The following is a 19,685-nucleotide window of genomic DNA, read 5'->3' on the forward strand; positions in this document are numbered from 1 at the left end:
GTGGGGTTACACTGAATGCTTACTCTATCATCTTTCTAAACCTGCCCCTCCTCCTGTTTTCCGTACACCTCACTTAATAGCACCATCATATACCCAGCCTTCCTTAGAGAATCCTGGAGATCACCTCTGAGTCTCCCTACCTGTGACACCATGGCTGTTTGTTTGGACGTGGAGTCAGACAGGCCACAGTCTCACTTCATTGCCATGTGACTTTGGGCAATTTATTTAACCCCACTGTGCCTTGGTTTCCTCATCTATAAAACATGGTAATAATACTCCTCATGGAGGCAATGCAAGGATTAAATGTGATTGTGCAGGAAAGCCCTGCCCCATTGTCTGAAACATTGTATGTGCTCATTAAGTAGTAATTATTGTTACTTCTTGATCTTCACATCCAATTAGTTACCAACTCCTGGTTTAACTTTCTAAGTAGTTCTTGAATCCTCCTCTCCTTTCAAACATCCCCCTTGTACTGTTGCACATTAGGCTTTTATGCCAGATTACTGTATAATCTCCTAAATTAAGCTCCTACTTCTGCCTCAAACCCATCATCCTCCATATTGTGGCTAGAGTGTACCTTGGACCTCGTCCTTCCCTGCTTAGTGTCTTCCAGAGGTCTTTAGGATCACCTCTGAATTCCTCAACATGTAGAGAGATTTTTGTTTGTTTGTTGATTTGGGGTTTTGTGACTTTTTGATGTATATCAATAGCATTGTCTTTGTAAATAAAGGATTATGGTCTCTTTGTGAAACCTTATTCATCTTGGCATTTGCCAGAAACAGAGAGGAACACAAGAGAAAGGAGAGAAACGCACAAATATACCTTTCCTCGTTTTCCTTCCCTCAGAAATAAGGAAAAATCTAATAAACTGGCTTTCATAAAATGAGGTTGCCATATTAATCTCAGGAAGTAGAGATCAGAGAATACCAAAGCTGTGAAAACATTGTAAAGATTAGAAAAATTATTAAAGGAAAACTCATAAAACAAGCAATTTAATATTGGATTCGTTTCTTGGGTAGAATGCCTTCCAGGTTAATGTAATGGAGCTGAGAAGTATTAGCAATTCCTCTTCACACCTTTACAAATCATACCCAGTTGTCAAAAAAAAAAAAAAAAAAAAAGCAGAATGCTTCTGCTGTCAGCCCCATTACACAGACCAGAATAATAGTTTAGCAGCCAATTTCTGCTATTAACAGAACTCAAGGGAAAGAAATGACAGAAAAGCAAGCCAAGGATGGTGAAACTAATTATGATGACAAGCATATTATTAGAGACAGGTAATAGGCAGAAAACTACATTACCATCAGTGTTTTTCTAGCCCAGTAATGAAGACCATGCGGATAGAGGTGTAAAGGGGCCTGCTTCTGTGGCAGCAGGTATAGAATAATTGGTTTGGTGTGGGGTGCTAGAAGGAGAGCAGAATAAATCTGCAAATAAAGGTAGAGAAAAATGCCACGGACTTGACGTAGGTTTGGACAGGAGATATTTTTTGAGATGCTTTGTATTTTTTCTGTAGAAGGAAGAGCAAAAACTCTGTGATACAGTTGTGGCACTGTGGTCCTTAACCCCTTCTGGGAATCACAGAACTCAGAATCAGATTATCCTTCGAATCTTTTATCTCCCTTGAAAATAGCCCTTCAGCTCATGTATGCACAATTTCCAGAGCCTCAACGGCCCATTCTTCAACCCCAAATGAAGGACTTCTACTATAGAATATTGCAATAGCCTCCAGTGAACTGCTTAAATAATGGTACATCCATACAATGGAGGATCCCATGCTAATTAAAAAGGAGGCACACCCCCTGTTACCTCCTACCATGGACAATCCCCAAGATATTATTAAGTGAAAAACTGTAAGGTATAGTTCGTATTCATAGTATTTTATTTTTATTTCTTTTTTCTTTTTCTTTTCTTTTTTTTTCTTTTTTTTAATTTTCTTATTTATTTATGATAGTCACAGAGAGAGAGAGAGAGGCAGAGACACAGGCGGAGGGAGAAGCAGGCTCCATGCACCGGGAGCCTGATGTGGGATTCGATCCCGGGTCTCCAGGATCGCGCCCTGGGCCAAAGGCAGGCGCCAAACCGCTGCGCCACCCAGGGATCCCTCTTTTTTCTTTTTCTTTTCTTTTTTTTTCTTTTTTTTTCCATGGTATTTTAGCTACTGTTTGTGTTAAAACATGTGTAGTATCTTTGGAAAGATGTATAAAAAGTTAGTAACTTTTTATAAAGGTAGTCTTTATGAGGGAACTGGGTTGGCAGGAGAAGATGAGGAACCTGGTTTTCAAATATCTAACCATAGAGAGAATTAGGATGAAAAAGTGGGAGAGTTAGCTCTTGTCTTTGCCATAGAGAGCTGCTTCCCACACTGATCCCCAGTCTTATCTTGAGTAGAAATTTTTAAAATAATTAATATATTTTTCTAAATTGCTATATTATTCAAGATGATAAGTAAAAGCTAATTATTTTGAACTGCATATGTGTAAATAAGACATTCAAAAACATACATGTGCCTTAAATCCTATTAAATAGAATCAAAAAAGAGTTTTAATTTTCCAGAAAGGTTTTAATTTTTCTAATTACCTTATGGAAAATTTTATGGCCATTATTGCCTTTAAAAAGCAAGTAAGGGATCCCTGGGTGGCGCAGCGGTTTGGCGCCCGCCTTTGGCCCAGGGCGCGATCCTGGAGACCCGGGATCGAATCCCACATCAGGCTCCCAGTGCATGGAGCCTGCTTCTCCCTCTGCCTGTGTCTCTGCCTCTCTCTCTCTCTCTCTCTGTATGACTATCATAAATAAATAAATAAAAATTAAAAAAAAAAATAAAAAAATAAAAAAATAAAAAGCAAGTAAAGTGATAAGAATTTTCTTTTTTTCCCCCTTATTTTTTAAGTGGTTTTAGGTTTGGTTTGTTTGACAGGGCAATTATTTAAGCTTAATCTTATAACTTTCTTCTTGTGATTGAGTTTATTTTATTGGATTTTTTTCAGTTACAAAGTAGCACATACTTGCTGTAACAAGTCAAACAATACAAAATTTACTAAAAGGAAAAAGAAAATTTACCTCCCTCTAGTCCATCCATATCCTCAAGAGTAACCAGCTTGAACAATGTTCTATGTAACTTTCCATGCCCTTGGACGCTTCAAACCAAAGCTTATAAACATACATACATGTACTTTTCCTTACTTTTTACATTTTTATCATATTATACCTTGCCTTTTTTTAATTTAATAGTGAAATTTATGGACTTCTTTTCAGTCCAGTTGGTCTAACTCCTTCCTTATACCTGCCTAATATTTCTTAGTGTGAGTTTATCAGTTGATTCAATATTTCACCTATTCATGGACGTTGCTCTTAATTTTTTTGGATTTCCTTTTCCCCTACAGAAAATGCTACAGTAAACACTATTATAAACATTGTCTTTCCTACTGATGCTTTTATTTCTGAAGATGAAGAATAAATTTCCAGAAGTGAGGCTACTGTGTCAAAGGTTATGAACATTAAGCATTTTCACAGTACCAGTGATCCAGCTTCCCTCTTGGCAGTGCCTGGAGTTCCCAAACATGAGATGCCGTGCTTGCTTTATATGCTGCCCGCTTATATTTCTGTCAGAAAAAAATACCCTACTCATGAACAGATAAAATGTAAACTCCATACTGTGTAGCTAAAAAGATTTGCACACCATCATCAAGATGAAAAACAGGCCTCTGGTTCTACCTCCCTATTGAAGTGATGCTGTTCATCCTCCCCTCTAATCTGCACACCTCGTCTGGATTAGAGCCCTGGACAGCATGCAGACAGACAGGCAGGTGCTGAGCTCACTGACTCTGTGAGCACAGCTGGGGCAGGTCATTAAACAGACCCACTCCTGCCCAACAGCCTGCAGTACTGGAACACTTCAGACATCTTTGCTTCCCTGTATTAAGAAGTATTTTTTTCCAGAGACATATGTAGTAGAATAATTTTACGTGATCTAAGTAGTATTATGAAATAGTAGCTGATGATATTAAAAATGAAGACCAAAAGAGAAAGAGTAGGTAACTAGGACACTTTGAATACTTTGTTATATAAATTGTATCTATACCACTTCAATTTAAATCCTTTAGGTTTAAAAAAATGATAATAACTGGGCCCTTCCATGCAATAGGTGAGGTCTGCAGTATGCAGGATTTGGGGCAGCAGGTATCTTAAGGCCAATCCTCCACCAGCAGGCATAATTTGGATGCCCCTGTGCTTCACCCCTCAAGGCATCAATGGGTATCTTTTTCCCTCATTCATGCCCTCCCTTCTAGAATGTGAGAGAGTATAGGCTCAGGATATAATATGAGTTGGAAATAATTGAAGTTATGCCATGCTCAAGATTTTCTTCCCCTTCCACACCCACCCCAAAACCATCAACTAAAGGTCTATACTAATAACCAAAAGATTATAGATAGCAGAAGCAGCTATTAAAGCAGAAATACCACTTGAAAGGTAGAACACAGTGAACAGTTACCAGCCTTAATCTTTTTCTTGAATGTTTGGTCCTTTTCCCAACATAAAACAGAGCCCTGAAAGAATGGGATGTGACAACCAAGATTGGGGGCAGGGGGAACAGTCAAGTCTCTAAAGGATCAGATCTCTACCGCAGCTGAGGGAAGGAAGGTGGGTCCTTGAAAGTCAGTGGGTTCCAACAAGAGCCATGGAGACAGAGCAAAGGAAATAGTAGGAAGAGAAATGAACAGAAAGGAAAAATAAGCACAAAGGAAAGGTACGGTGTTTTGTGTTTGAATAAAATGCATGCTGGGATTGACATAGGGTCTTCAGATTCCTTCGCTTTACCTACTATAGTATTACTCAGAATAGAAGAACCATTCAGGGAGTTCACATTCTGGTAATATTTGCAATAATTGGCTTTTTTTTTTAAAAGATTTTATTTATTCGTGAGAGACACACAGAGAGGCAGAGACATAGGCAGAGGGGAGAAGCAGGCTTTCCACAGAGGGCCTGATGTGGAACTCGATCCTAGGACCCCAGGATCATGACCTGAGCCAATGGCAGAAGCTCAACCTCTGAGCCACCCAGGCACGTCCCCCCCCTTTTTTTGCAATAATCGCTTTAATGCAAGAACAGTACCACTTTTTATCCATTGGCACTGCTGTTTCCCAGAGACCAGATATATATTACTCAAGTTGGAAGAACTATTAGAATATGTAAAGTCCGGGGGCACCTGAGTAGCTCAGTCAGTTAAGCATTGACTCAGGTCATGCCCCCGGGGTCCTGGGATGGAGTTCTGTGTATTAGGCTCCTTGCTCAGTGGAGAGCCTGCTCCTCCCTCTGCCTCTGCAGCTCCCCTTGCTTGTGTTTTCTCTGTGTGTGTCAAGTAACTAAAATCTTTTTTAAAAATGAATATATAAAATCCAGTTGTTGGAGAGATGGTCATAAAGAACTCCTCTCCCTCACCCCCTGCACTCTTGTTTTATGCTACAACCTGCTTCCCTTCTGCCCACACCTGAAGTTTCTCACCATGCTCTATTTTCCATTTTCCAGTAGTACTTCTCACGTAATATACCACGTGAACTATTTATTATTATTTTGATTATTATCTCCATCTCCCTGCTGGAATGTAAATGCTGTGAGAGCAGAGTTCTTTGCTTTGTTTACTGAAGTATTCCAAGCACCTTGAATAGCATTTGATTTGTAGCAGACATCCAATCAATTCTGAGTGAACAAAAGTGAAAAAGCGAATTACAAAGAAAGATATAAAATCTTTTTTTTCTTTATCAAAATACCTACATAAGAATACATGTACTGTAGGAAAATATCTGTAGGTAGATACACCAAACTTTAATTATTACTGGAAGGATAGGATTACAGAAGACTTTCCATCATATATTTCTTAATGTTCCCTATTTTTATAATAAATACTACTTTTAAAGTAAAATGCTATAACAAAATATAGAATTTAAGAATTTGGTTAGATCTAAAAGAAGGAACTTTGTTTTGTGAGGAAATAGGTTATGGTGGAAGAAACTTATGTGATTACAAGAGCCTTTTTTTCAGGTTTGATATTGTTTTGATACTCGTTTTTCTTTTTTCAAAATTTTAGTTATTTGACAGAGAGAGCATGAGAGAGAGAGATCACAAGCTGGGAGAGGAGGGAGAAGCAGACTCCCCACTGAGGGGGAGCCCAACTCAGGGTTTGATCCCAGGACCCCAGGATCATGACCTGAGCTGAAGGCAGATGCTTAACCACCCGAGCCAGCCAGGTGCCTCTACGACTGTCTTTCCAACAACAGGATTTTATATATTCATTTTTTAAATTTTTTTTAATTTTTTTATTTATGATAGTCACACACAGAGAGAGAGAGAGAGGCAGAGACACAGGCAGAGGGAGGAGAAGCAGGCTCCATGCACCGGGAGCCCGATGTGGGATTCGATCCCGGGTCTCCAGGATCGCGCCCTGGGCCAAAGGCAGGCGCTAAACCGCTGCGCCACCCAGGGATCCCTATATATTCATTTTTTAAAAAATATTGTATTTATTTGACACAGAGAAAGAGTTGGCTTTTTGCACTTAGACAAGACTTGCCTCACTTTGAGCTAATAGATAGGTTTCCAGGAAAGGGTCTTCTAATTTTTTTTTGTCTCAGTAGCCTAGTAATAATTGTTTTACCTGGCATGCCACTAGGAAGCCATTCCTAGGTGGTAGATAATAAAATAGAATTGTACCTTACCATAGCATCTCCCCCCCACCCCCCACCCTCCACCGCTGTTACTGGCACAGGGTAGTCATACACACGTGAACAAGTGGCTAGTGAGTGAGTGATGCCTTTGGTGGCGTGTATAATGAATAGTAGGATTGCCCGGGAGCTGGGGGTAAGGAAAGGCCAGGTGTCCCGGGGCCAAAAGTCCTTCTTATCCTTAGCTCAGCTCTTTGTGTGTCCTGAAAAATAGCTGGTCGGCAAAAGGTGCTTATCGAACTACAGCTCATAGTAGGCAGCCTATGAATGCTGTTCATCACAGGAGCTATGGTGTGTACATTGTTTTTCCAGGGACTGTGTCCCTGTAGTTAAGAGTCTGTAGAACAGGTGCAGAATTAGAGCATATACTCATTCTGCCTTTTGTGGAATAAAGGCAAAGGAAGCCTCCACGGATCCTGAGTGCTACACAGAGTATTATACAGCATTTATTTTATTTTTGCTAATCTGTTTATTTTTAGATTTCTCCTCTTTAAAAAATGTTATGGTCATTTTCCCAAACTACTGAGAAGAATATTTACATTAAAGACAAAAAAGACTATTTGTTTCAGTTAAAAAAAAAAAAAGTTTGGTAGTTAAGTCTTTGTTTAAAATACTTTCTCTGAGGATATACTGTTAATTTTCAATGAACCAGTTAAGATGGAAAAATGCCAAGCCCTGTATCTTTGCCCCCAAATTAAATATTTGAAGGAAGATGTCTTATTTTATTTCCAGGATAAAACACTTTCTGTTTTCATGTTAACTGAAGTGTGGTTTTACTAAATTAACTAACACTCAGTTGAGCACCTGCCCTGTGCCAGGCACAGTGCTGGGTAGGATGAGAGCCCTTCTCGAGCTTTGTACCTAAGTTTCCTGGGCCAGGCACAGGGCTGTGGGGTAGAAAAGACTTTCTTTCCTGGGGCATCTGAAAGGCTTCACAATAGGGGGGAAATTGGCTCCTCGTTTCAATTGCCCCTCATTTTCAGGCGACACTTATGAAATGATTGTACTCCCATGAAAGATGACTTCTACATAATTCAGGATTGTCCTGGATATCTCTCATCAGAGAGGAAGAAAAGCCACATGAATTATTTACAGAGCACCAAGTTATTTCCTTTCATGAGCTCCGACTTTGTTTTTGTCTCTGCAAGCTGAGATTCTGTTTATCCATGAATAGTTTTCCCTGGGGCATGAAAATATGACTCTTTAATTATGAATGAGGTTTTTTGTTTGAGTCCATGTTAACTAAAATATGCAAAATAAACTGTGTTTTTCATTAGATCCCTTTCAGCTCCCCATAAAAACAGAACCAACAAAAGAACGAGCAGTTCAACCAGCTCCCACCAGGAAGCCCACTGTGATTCGAATTCCAGCCAAACCAGGAAAATGTAAGCACTAATCTGCCTTCTTTATTTGCTTCTCCTCAAGCCTGGGAGAAGTATATACTAATTTATCAATGTCTGCTTCCGAAATTATGTATAATCGGCCATTTATTATTATTTATAGTCAAAGGACATTTAAAAGCAAGTTATTTTTTCACAGTTCCTTAGACAGTTGGTACGGTAAATTGTGGATTTCATTTCTCTATACCATTGACTCTAGGCAGAGAGAATAGAGGGAGACTGAAACTTAGGTTGCTTGCTATTGGTAAATGGTAAAGATGGTGGGAAAGTACAATTGGTCCTTGAACAACACGAGTATGAACTGCAGTCCCCTTAAACGCAGTTTTTTACAGTACACTACTATAAATGTGTTTTCTTTATGATTTTCTTAATAACATTTTCTTTAGCTTATGTATTATAAGAATACAGTATGTAATACATATAAATCTGTGTTAATCAGCTATTTATGGTATCAGCAGGCTATTAGGTAAATTACATGTCGGGGGAGTCAGAAGTACATGTAGATTTTCAACAGTGTCAGCACCTCTGACTCCCATTTTGTTCAAATGTCTATTGTCAATCCTAATGGAAACTGATAGCAAATAAAGTTGTATGTGTCTATCTGGATATAGTATCTTATTCCAACCATCATAATCTAAGTATAAGAATGTATGAATTGTGTGAAGAGTGGTAACCAAGAGTTGTAAAGACATAATAATGTCTAAAAAATTTTTAAATTAGTGTAATACTACATTTTGATGTTATTCCTTACTTGATTTTTTTAATGGCACAATAAATGGTATGAGTTTTTATGAAGACTGCAAAGAATTATGATATTTACTCTAAGAGAAAAGCCAAGAGAGCCAGGCCCATTTATTATATTATACCCTGGAGATTGTTAAAAGGTGTGTGTGTATGTGCATGCATGTGCTTATACAGTGGCTTCCATAGCCATTCCTGGCATTGCTTGGAGTGATCACACAGCTTTTACCCTGAGCTTCTGCTCTCATTTCATTCAGTGCCTTTGCATAGTCCACATGCATCCTTGCCTTACCTAACAGGAGACCCTGCTCCTCCTAGTAGCAGATAAAGTATTCCAATCCTTCATTTATCTGTAGCATCCCCAGGTTATTTTGCAGGCATAATGCTGTGAAACCTCTTTAGTTCAGGGCTTTGCTTTTTCTTTCAAAAACTACCCAGAAAGATCATATTGGTTTTGGTCTTTTGAGTATTTTGTTAATTGATGGCTCTAAGCCACATAGTGAGAAGATTAAACTGAGTTGCTGTGAAGAACGAGGAGGAGAAAAAGTCAAGGGTACCAAATTCTGGTGGATTCGTGCTTTCTTGGGAGGTTATATAGTTTATTAAAGACCTGGTGGTATATTTCTCTTGACAGCATTGTGTGACCCACAAATCAGTGGACTATATAAGTATCACAGACGATAGTTCACTGGGTTGTTTGCTTGCTTGCTGTTAAAATGTAGTCTATTTTTTAACAGGCGTAGTGAAATACAATGATAATAAATATTACCTGAAGTTTGTGTGGGTTTTAGGTAATACAGTTTTTACAATTAAATTTATTCTCCTGTTGTATCAGGATCCCCAAGACCCCAGGTTTGATCATCCTTAGGAGGATTCACAGGACTTAGCATATAGTTATGTCAGAACTTTGATTTGTGTAAAAGTATACAAAACAAAATCAGCAAAGGGAAATGGTGCATTGGGCAAAGTCTGGATGAAACCTGGCACAAGCTTCTAGGTGTTCTCTCCCTGGGGAATCACAAAGGCTATACTTAACTCCCCCAGGAACCAGTTGTGACAACACAGGTGAAATGTTGTCAACCAAGGAAACTCATTAGACTCTCAACACCTAGGGCTTTTATTAGAGGTTGGTCACATAGGCACATCTAGAATTTTGGCACATTCCAAAATTCCAGATTCCCTGAAGGAAAGCAGGTATTCAGCATAAACCATATTCTTTTGTTTTATTAGTTCTGGGGATGGTAGGAACCTTCACAAAGTCCAAGTTCCCAGATTCCAGTAAGGACCAACCTTGGAAGCAGGCCTTTCTAGGGATAAGCAGTCTCAGGCCTACTACATTTATTCTTTTCTGCTTACTTATAAATGGGATTAATAGTCCTGAAATCCTGAAAAAGATATATTGAGGAAGCACCTTTATTTATTATTCTGACAAAGTTCCAGGAACTATTAGAAAGTTGGATTCTAACTGCTGTACACAAAAGAACTAAAGTGCCAATTTCTAGAGCATTATTTCTATTTATATCAAAAACCACTTCCCCAGAATTGTATTATTACAGTTATTAAGCAATCCATATGTGCTGTGGAGGGAAAAAAAGTTTTTTGGTGTTGGAAGAACTTAGAATGGTTAAGCGAAGAAAGGAATAGCTTTGTGGTGTCAAACTCCTTGGTGGTCTTTGAGCCTGTCAGCTCTTTCCCCTTAAGACTTGTTTCCTTGGACTAGGATGTCCTTTTTCCAGATAGATGCATGGCTCACTTCTTCAACATTCCTTCAGGTCTTTGCTCAAATGTCACTTCTCATTGAGACCTCCACTGACCCCATTATTGGAAATTGGAAATCTTCACCTAACCCACACATTCATACTTTTAATCCCTATGTCCCATCCTTGCCAGTAAGGTATCTCCTCTCTATTTTCAGATTATTATTGCTTTGTATCCTTAATCGTTTGTCACAACAATTCAATATCCTAGGCGATTCATCATTTCCTTATAAGGAAACGGGGGGATCCCTGGGTGGCTCAGCGGTTTAGCGCCTGCCTTTGGCCCAGGGCGCGATCCTGGAGTCCTGGGATCGAGTCCCATGTCAGGCTCCCGGCATGGAGCCTGCTTCTCCCTCTGCCTGTGACACACTCTGCCTCTCTCTCTCTCTCTCACTCTATGTCTATCATAAATAAATAAATAATTCTTTAAAAAAAAAAAAGAAAACTGTACTGGAGTGAGCATCTTCACGATGGCAACTGAGTTGAAATGTTCCTGTGTGTCTTCATTTCCAGAGCAGCCCTGCCTCTAGCTAAGAATGCTTGCCTCCCTCTACATCATTGTTTTCCTAGTAGCTGGCCTGGGTATTTTCCTCCTTTTGAGAGTGTTTTCCTGTCTGTAGATAAAATAGGAACCTGACAAATCACCCTCTTGTTTATAGGTGTTTCATGTGAAATGAGAGCAGGGAGTGTTCATTTGAAAGAATGAAAAAGATTCCCATCTCCTTTAAGTGTCTAAACCTGTGTAAAAGTGGCTCCAGCCTCCTTTCATATGTTACAGTCATGCTCTCTCCAAGCGTTTTTATACACAGATTTTAATTAGCTGTCACTAATTAAATCTGATCTTTTTCTTCTTCTTAAAATATGTCGGTGGGGGGGTTATGCTATCACTGAGTTAAGGATGTAGTTTGGATGTAAAGATACTGTTTGTTAAAATGAATTCAATTAAGTCCATTAATCTAGAGCTAATGAATTAGAAAACATGTTTAATTATTTGAATGGGGGAAGGTTGGATACACAACCTATTAGGAAGCAGCATGCCATATTACAGTGAGCACAGGCTTTAGGGTTCAAAACCCTGGATTTGCCAATTATTAGCATTAAGACCTTGGATAGCTTATATATTTTCTTCTCAGCTTTGATTTCTTAATTTATAAAGTAAGTAGGGTATTATTTAGCATAGTGCTGTCCAATAGGACTTCCTGCAAAGATGGAAATATTCCATAATGGTGCCCACTGGCCATATATGGCTACTGAGCACTTGAAATGTAGCTAGTGCAGCTGAGGAGCTAAATTTTTAGTTTTATTTAAGATTTAAGTTTAAATCACATATGATGACTAGCTAGTGAACTATGCAGATCTAGCACATAGATGGACATTGGCTGGAGAAATGTAAGTGAGCAAAATACCTTAACTTAATGCCTGGCTCATTGAAGGTTCTCAGAAATGTGGGCTGCATTGTAATTACTTAGTATTATTTTTACACTATATAGCATTCAGTAAAACTAACTGATGTCTAATCCATCATCTAATCCATCAGTTTTCTGAGGTTTCCTAGCTCTTTCTCATTTACTTAGCTGTCCATTCTTTGCATGGATCTTTTATGATAGCCATTTTCTTAAGGAACCAAGCTGCAATCATTTCATCCTCTGGAATCCCGAAAGGCCAGAAATTATTGATGAATTACTACTGTTTTTCCAGGTTTACATGAGGATCCACAAAGCCCACCTCCTCTCCCTACTGAAAAACCTATTGGAAACACTTGCAGTACAGTATCTGGAAAACTCAGTAATGTTGACAGAACAAGAAACATGGTAAGTGGTCATTATAAATTGTCTTAGATCAAAGACCAAGCTATGTACTGATGCACTGATTTTAAATACTCAGCTGGTGTCTGAATGATTTTACTATTGCTCAGATAAAGACCTTTACTGCAAACCAGTTCTAAGCCCCACATACTTATTTAATGTGATGTTCAATATTTTTTAAGTTCCTGTAGAACAAAAGAATTAGTTCATTGTACTTCATCATAAAATAGTTTGTCCTATAATAACATAATGACATTGTCTTTTAAATGGCACTAATAATGAGGAAGTTTGTTTTGTTTTAAGATTTTATTTATTTATTCATGAGAGACACAGAGAGAGAGAGAGAGACAGAGGAAGAAGCAGGCTCCATGCAGGGAGCCTGACATGGATTTGATCCTGGATCTCCAGGATCACGCCCTGGCTGAAGGCAGTGCTAAACTGCTGAGTCACCCGGGGGCGGTGCTAAACTGCTGAGTCACCCGGGCTGCCTCAAATGAGAAAGTTCTTGAAAAATCTCTAAAAACCTTTAATATTTGTGGAAATAGACTTAGTCCAGTTAATCAGTTTTTATTTAAAATATCCAACTAGTGACATAATTTTAAGATAGTTACTATAAAAATGTGTTAAATTTTTCCTCAAATTTGTGAAATTTAAGGAAAAAAATATTTTTAATATAAAAAATAGTACTTAACCATGTACCTGTTAACAATGGTAGTCAATGAGCTATATATATATTTTTTCAACCGCAATACCATTTCCCCATACTGTTTGTAATTCCCATATGCTAGATTATCTTTTCAAGTTTGTTTCAAGAGAGACCAGTTCCTTAACAAGCGTTGGCAAGGATGTGGGGAAAAGGTAACCCTCTTGCATTTTTGGTGGGAATGTAAATCTTTGTAGCCACTGTGGAAGACAGTGTGGAAGTTCCTCAAAAAATTAAAAACAGAACTACCATGTGATCCAGAAATTACACTTCTAGATACTTAATCTAAAAAAAGTGAAAATACAATTCAAAAAGACATATGCACCCTGTGTTCATCACAGCATTATTTGTAGTAGCCAAGATATGGAAGCAACCTCTCTGTCCATCAACAGATTAATGAGTAAAGAAAATGTGGTATATACATACAATGAAATATTAGTCATAAAAAATGATGAAATCTTGCCATTTGTGACAACGTGGATAAACCTAAAAGGTATTAAGCTAAGTAAAATAAGGCAGAGAGAGACAAGTACTATATGATTTCACTAATATGGGACCTAAAAAGCAAAACAAACAGAACAAAATAGAAACAGACTCATAGATAGAACAAACTGATGGTTGCTAGAGGGGAGGTTTCAGGGTTGGCGGGGTAGGGTGGATGAAATAGATGAAGAAGATTAAGAGGTACAATCTCCCCATTATAAAGAAGATATGGGGATGTAATATGCAGCATAGGGAATATGGTCAATAATACTGTAACAACTCAGTATGGTGACAGACGGTAACTAGAATTATTGTAGTGCCCATTTTATAACATAAATAAATATCAAATCACTATGTTGTATACCAAAAACTAATACAATATTATATATTAATTATTCTTCAATGAAAATTAAAAAACAAAATTAAAAAAATTTTAAAGGAATGAATTCTTAATGTTTTTGAACCAAATTTTCAGTTCAAATTTTGTAATAGTTTTACACTGTGCATTAACTGTGCTTATTATACATGCAAACCCATCTAATCATCTAGTGAAAAGATATTTCTTTGAAGGAGACATTAAATTGAATTAGCCAATATCAAGTTAATGAGATTTTCCTGTAGGCTGAACTAAAATTTAGTGATCATTTGCATTTTCAAAGTACTTGGTAATAAATTTTTATTAAAACTGGGCCAAGAAAGCCCAAAAGGGGATGAAAGGGTCCCTATAATACTGTTGCTGAATAGCAGAAAATCCCAAATTTCCATGGAAGAAAATTTACTTGAGAAGGTTATTGGTTTCTACTCTAAAGGATTGTAAAGGGGAGTGAGAAGATGATGAGCAAGCATATATATCATTCATGAAGTCATGTAATGGGCTTTTGTAAACCATAAAATTCTATTAAAGTATTAGGTATTATTACATTTGGTGTTAAGTAGACCACAAAGCAACTCCCACATTTTAGAAAAACAAGAAAAGGAAGTTTGAATAAACTAAACCATCTGGAGAGGTACTATAATCATAATTGCACCTCACATGAACAGGAAAATCCTGTCCTACGGTGTTTACAAAGGAGGGCCAAAGCATTCTGTGCTGTGCTATAATAAATACATACTGTGAGAGACATGATGGATCTAAAGGAAGAAGAGATAAGAAATAAGACTACAAGTGAAATGAGTTGACTAAAGTCTAAAGTCACACACTGAAATCTCCAGGGCCAGAAAGTCAAATCTATAATTCTTTGAGAATTATAACTATTGAATGAATATTAGAACAGATACCATAAAGCCTTCAAGTATCAGGGAGGATCTCTAGAAAGACTATTTCACCAGTGTAATTACCCTAGAGGATAGGCATGGTCTTTGCCAAACTGTCTTCTGATGAAGCACAGGACAAAAACTCTGTACTATTTCTCCTGCCTTGAGAGCCAGGGAACTTTGCATCTTAGGACAAGATGATTCATTGTGTTATAAAATCTCACTCTCTTCACCTAAAGGACAAGGGTAAGGAACATTAGGAGCTCCTGGAGCAGGAGCAGATGCTTCTATGTGCTCTGTTCTCGCCGTGGGAACTCAGGGCTTCCAAAGCTTCTCCCAAGGAGGCTGCCAGCTGGTGCTAGGGGAGATCAGGAGATGCCACCCAGTATGTATAAGGAATCCAGGCTGAAGCACAGAAGCTTGGCCAGTGAATTCAGGACCTAAGAAGTGGTACGAGTTCCTGGAGAAAGGAGAGAGGGAACATCTGTAGAGGGTGCTCAGTAATTCCAACAGACAAGAATATCTGTCTTTTGAAATTTGGCAAAAAAACAAAACAAAACAAACAAAAAAAAACAACAACAAACTTGGGGAACTGTTTTGAAGTTAGAATATGAGAAGCCGTATCAAAGCAGATGAACAAAAAAGTGGCACCTGCAGGGACATATAAGCAGAAAGATCAACTTCACCAGGAACCGAAATGCTTATCCAAACACATCAAAAGCCAAAGTTCAGAGACGTCAGAGCTAAAGAAAAACTAAAAAAAGCAGATGCAGAGAGGCTCCAGTTAGATGTGGAATATTGAAGAGGAGGAAATCCCTAATCAGTAATCTTCCCAAGACTGTTGGCAGAACCTGTGCATGAGCCTAGACTTTAGTAAACAGAAGGAGACTGGCTTCCTGGGGAGCCAGTCCCCTCTTCTCAGGATTTCTGTGTGCCGAACAATCCTGGCCCATATATGTAGGCAGTCTGCTACCTACAGACTTTTTTTTTCTTGTTGTACAAAACTTGAGAAACTGAAAAGATACTTAAGATCCTCATAAAAATAACAACACTGAGAGAAAACTGCAGCTAATACTTGGTATAAGATCAGGATTATATGGTGTATAGTTATTAAAGTGCATCACCTATAACTGTCAAATTTATACAGCTGTATTTTTATAATTTGCCCTTAATTATTAGTTCCTTAACAACTATAATTTTGAGAAAATCAATAAGAGTTCCTGCCTATCTACTAGGTTGCTTTTTGGTTGGTTGGTTGATTTGTTAATTTTAAACACTGCCAGAGATGTGAGTCTTTCAAAATCATAGCACTATTTGTCAGTGGTGGGGGTGGGGAATATAAGCAGCAGTGTATTTATAAGACATGGATTAGGCTATGGAATATTGCAGGGTTTATGCGCTGGTGACTTGCCTCACTACATTAACTGAACTCATTAGTGAAACCAAGTTTTAAGGGCAAGCTTAATTTGTTTTTAAAAATGGGATTTTGAAACATACTTAAATGATCGCTGTTATTGGCAATTAATCATTTGGTATTTAAGGGAAAAGTTAATATTCAGTTTGAATTAAAATACCGTGGAAGTGAGTTTTAACTCATTTATAAGGTGAGAGGGAGGAAAACAGTCTGAATTAGCCCAAAGAACCCCAAGTGACAGTGAAATCTCATTTACAAAAAAAAAAAAAAAAAAAAAGGCAGCGTAATTTAAAGGGCTAGCATTTTCCCCATGTATTATACTTCTTTCCCAATCCTTGGGCTACAACATGTTTAAACCTGTTTAAACAGCACAGTTTGAGGGGGATCCCTGGGTGGCGTAGCGGTTTGGCGCCTGCCTTTGGCCCAGGGCGTGATCCTGGAGACCCGGGATCGAATCCCACGTTGGGCTCCCGGTGCATGGAGCCTGCTTCTCCCTCTGCCTATGTCTCTGCCCTACCCCACCCCTCTCTCTGTGACTATCATAAATTATAAAAAAAAAAAATAACAGCACAGTTTGAATCCTTTACCCTAAAGAATTTTTTTTTAAGATTTTATTTATTTATTCATGAGAGACACACACACACAGAGAGGCAGAGACACAGGCAGAGGGAGAAGCAAGCTCCATGCAGAGAGCCTGACATGGGACTCAATCCCAGGTCTCCAGGATCACACCCTGGGCTGAAGGCGGCACTAAACCGCTGAGCCACCTGGGCTGCCCAAGAAATCTTATTATTCTTCACACTTCCGATTTTTCCCCTCTGCTGTTAGGCTCATACATCCTGCTGTACCTGTCTTATTTTTCGAGTTTTCCCCCTTTACCCTTTCTGCTTTCTTGGGCCTTTCTCGTCCTCTCCATATACCTTCCTTTCAGGTCATCTCTTAAACTTCTTTTATGTTCTGCATCCTCCTAGTTCAGAAGCCACCATGCAAAGTATAAACCATCTGGTGATGAGAGAGCCTCCTGTTCTAAGCAAACCAAAATAATCACCACCTCACTTACTATATGTTTAAACTTAGGAACAATGCATATCTTATGTGTTGTCATGGGATAGATAAAGGCTATATATCTTTTTAATTCCCCACAGTGCCTGCTTAAATCGCTACTGCGTATGATCTAAACATCATCCTTAACACCTCGTGAATCTACTGGGTACATAACCATGCAGTGCTGTTGGTTGGGCTGCCGTCCACAACAGCCCTGGTCTTCTCTCTGTTTTCACTTATATTAGGACTTGAGAACTTAGGAACAAGGAATGAGTTAATATTGCTTAAGACTAAAAATTCTTAAGCTATTTTCTGTAACTAAGCTACATTTCCACTTAGAGATCTAGCCAAAAAAAGTTGTTCATAATTCCTCTTGACAAGCTCCTGCTAAAAAGCATTCTCTGGTAATTGTAGGAATCTGATCACATGGGTCAAACAGGAGGCTCTGTGCGAGGACCCCCAAGGTTGCCACCAAGGTAAGTAAGTTTGGGAATACTTTTTAAAAGTATATTAAACGGGCACCTGGCTGGCTTACCCAGAAGAGCATGCAACTTTTGATCTTGGGGTTGTGAGTTCAAGCCCCACTTTGAGTATAGTGATTACTAAAAATAAATAAATAAACTTTAAAAATAAAAATGGTAAATTAGAGAAAAACTATTGATTCAGAGACTGGACTCTCTTTCCTGTTATCAAAATTGAGTGTTGGGGCCCCTGGGTGGCTCAGTCAGTTAGCGTCTGCCTTCGGCTCAGGTCATTATCTCAGGGTCCTGGGATGGAGCCCTGCATCGGGCTCACTGCTCAACAGGGAGCCTACTTCTCCCTCTGCCTCTCCCCTGCCCTGTTCATGTTCTCTCTCTCTCTCTCTCTCTCTTTCTCTTATAAATAAAATCTTAAAAAAAAAAAAAAAAGAAACAAAAACAAAACACTGACTTTTAGATCTCTTGAAGGCACGTGCATTAAACTTACAAATTCACCCAGACCACTAGCCTGTGGCCAGCTTCCCATGGCAGGTTGTAGGAATCTCTGCTCCTTCTTTCTTTTGACACAATCGAACAATTCACAGAGCACAGACCTAGATCTTTATTACTTTTCCTCAATTAAATGAACAAGACTCTTTTCTGTATCTAAAGCAACTCCACTTCTGGAATGTTCACACACACATTTTCTCTCTCTCACTCTCTCTCAATCCCTGTTATGTGATACCAGCCTGGATTTCGGAAGTATCTCCAAGGGAGACAGGCTTTGTGAGCTCAGAGATTATCTTGCCCTCTTGAGTTCCAGGGCCATTTGAACAAAATGCTGTGATGCTATCAGAAGATATGTTGGAAATTATTTTTATCATTGGGATTAAGGGAAGGCTTTCAAAATAATAGTTGTCCTATCCCATTTTCAGAACTAGCTTTCTTTATATTAATCTAAATTAGAGTTTTAATAATTCCTATAACACAAGTATTGGTGGAGTTTGATGTTCCTTTTCTAATTATGTATAAGACCCCCATCAAATATACCTGATACCTTATTATTAGCTTCTCATCTGAGACTTTGGTAGAAAGTGCTTAGTCTTCTGAAGCAGTCGTGATGTGCTTTAGAGTAAATGGGGCCTTAGAGAGCTCATGATAGTAAATGCTTGTTTGTCTGAAACTAATGAATCTCTAGTGCAAGATAAGAGGAAGCTGGAGCATCATGGCATTTCCTCTAATAATATAATGTTTAATGCAGCAGTCATTTGCTCAAAAATAGCATACCCTGCATGTTTTAGTAAATTATATTATACCAGCAGAAAGCTGTGTGTGTGTGTGTGTGTGTGTGTGTGTGAGAAAGAATTAAACAGAACCCTATTATCGATCAGACACTGATTCACAGCTACCACGTTGACTTTCAGACCTGTGAATGGAAGAGTTACAGCAGCTAGACAACCTCCTCCCAAGGGAGCCCCTGAGAGACCACCTCCCCCCAAACTTTCTGCAGCCAGAGCATCAAATAAAAAACTGCCTTTAAATCGGTCTTCTTCTGACATGGATCTTCAGAAAAAGCAAAGTAACTTGGCATCTGCACTCTGGAAAGCCAAGAGTCAAGTCTTTAAAAACCAAGATCCGGTGCTGCCCCCTCGCCCCAAACCAGGACATCCTCTCTACAGGAAATACATGGTAAATTCAGCTTTTAAAAATGTTTCTGGTCAAAAGATTTGTCCTAAAGTATGTATAAGATCTATCATTCCTTAAGAAAAGATGATGAGATAAATGTGGAATTGCCTCTTGACGTCAGGAAGGCTTTAGATAAGTAGGCCGTGATGAGACCTGGGTCTTTAGAGCAGGGTTTGTTACTAGAAGAAATATAGGAGGAGGAAGCAGGGCAGACAGGGATTGTA

The 19,685-nt window shown here is 38.6% G+C and overlaps 1 protein-coding gene across 5 annotated transcripts in view; it reads left to right on the forward strand.

Annotated features, from left to right (window-relative positions):
• The window catches only part of SH3D19 (SH3 domain containing 19), a 170,102-nt gene that overhangs the window by 130,206 nt on the left and 20,211 nt on the right, over nt 1-19,685 (forward strand). For 4 of the 5 annotated variants that reach the window (XM_041738610.1, XM_041738612.1, XM_041738614.1 and 1 more), the window contains 4 exons: nt 7,994-8,101; nt 12,313-12,425; nt 17,732-17,793; nt 19,200-19,464. In XM_041738610.1, the coding sequence (XP_041594544.1) occupies nt 7,994-8,101; nt 12,313-12,425; nt 17,732-17,793; nt 19,200-19,464 (548 nt within the window). The remainder of the gene's footprint in view (nt 1-7,993; nt 8,102-12,312; nt 12,426-17,731; nt 17,794-19,199; nt 19,465-19,685) is intronic. The other variant, XM_041738611.1, reaches the window with a different exon arrangement.

This window comes from Vulpes lagopus, chromosome 23 (genome assembly GCF_018345385.1).
Source record: "Vulpes lagopus strain Blue_001 chromosome 23, ASM1834538v1, whole genome shotgun sequence".
Taxonomy (NCBI): Eukaryota; Metazoa; Chordata; class Mammalia; order Carnivora; family Canidae; genus Vulpes; species Vulpes lagopus.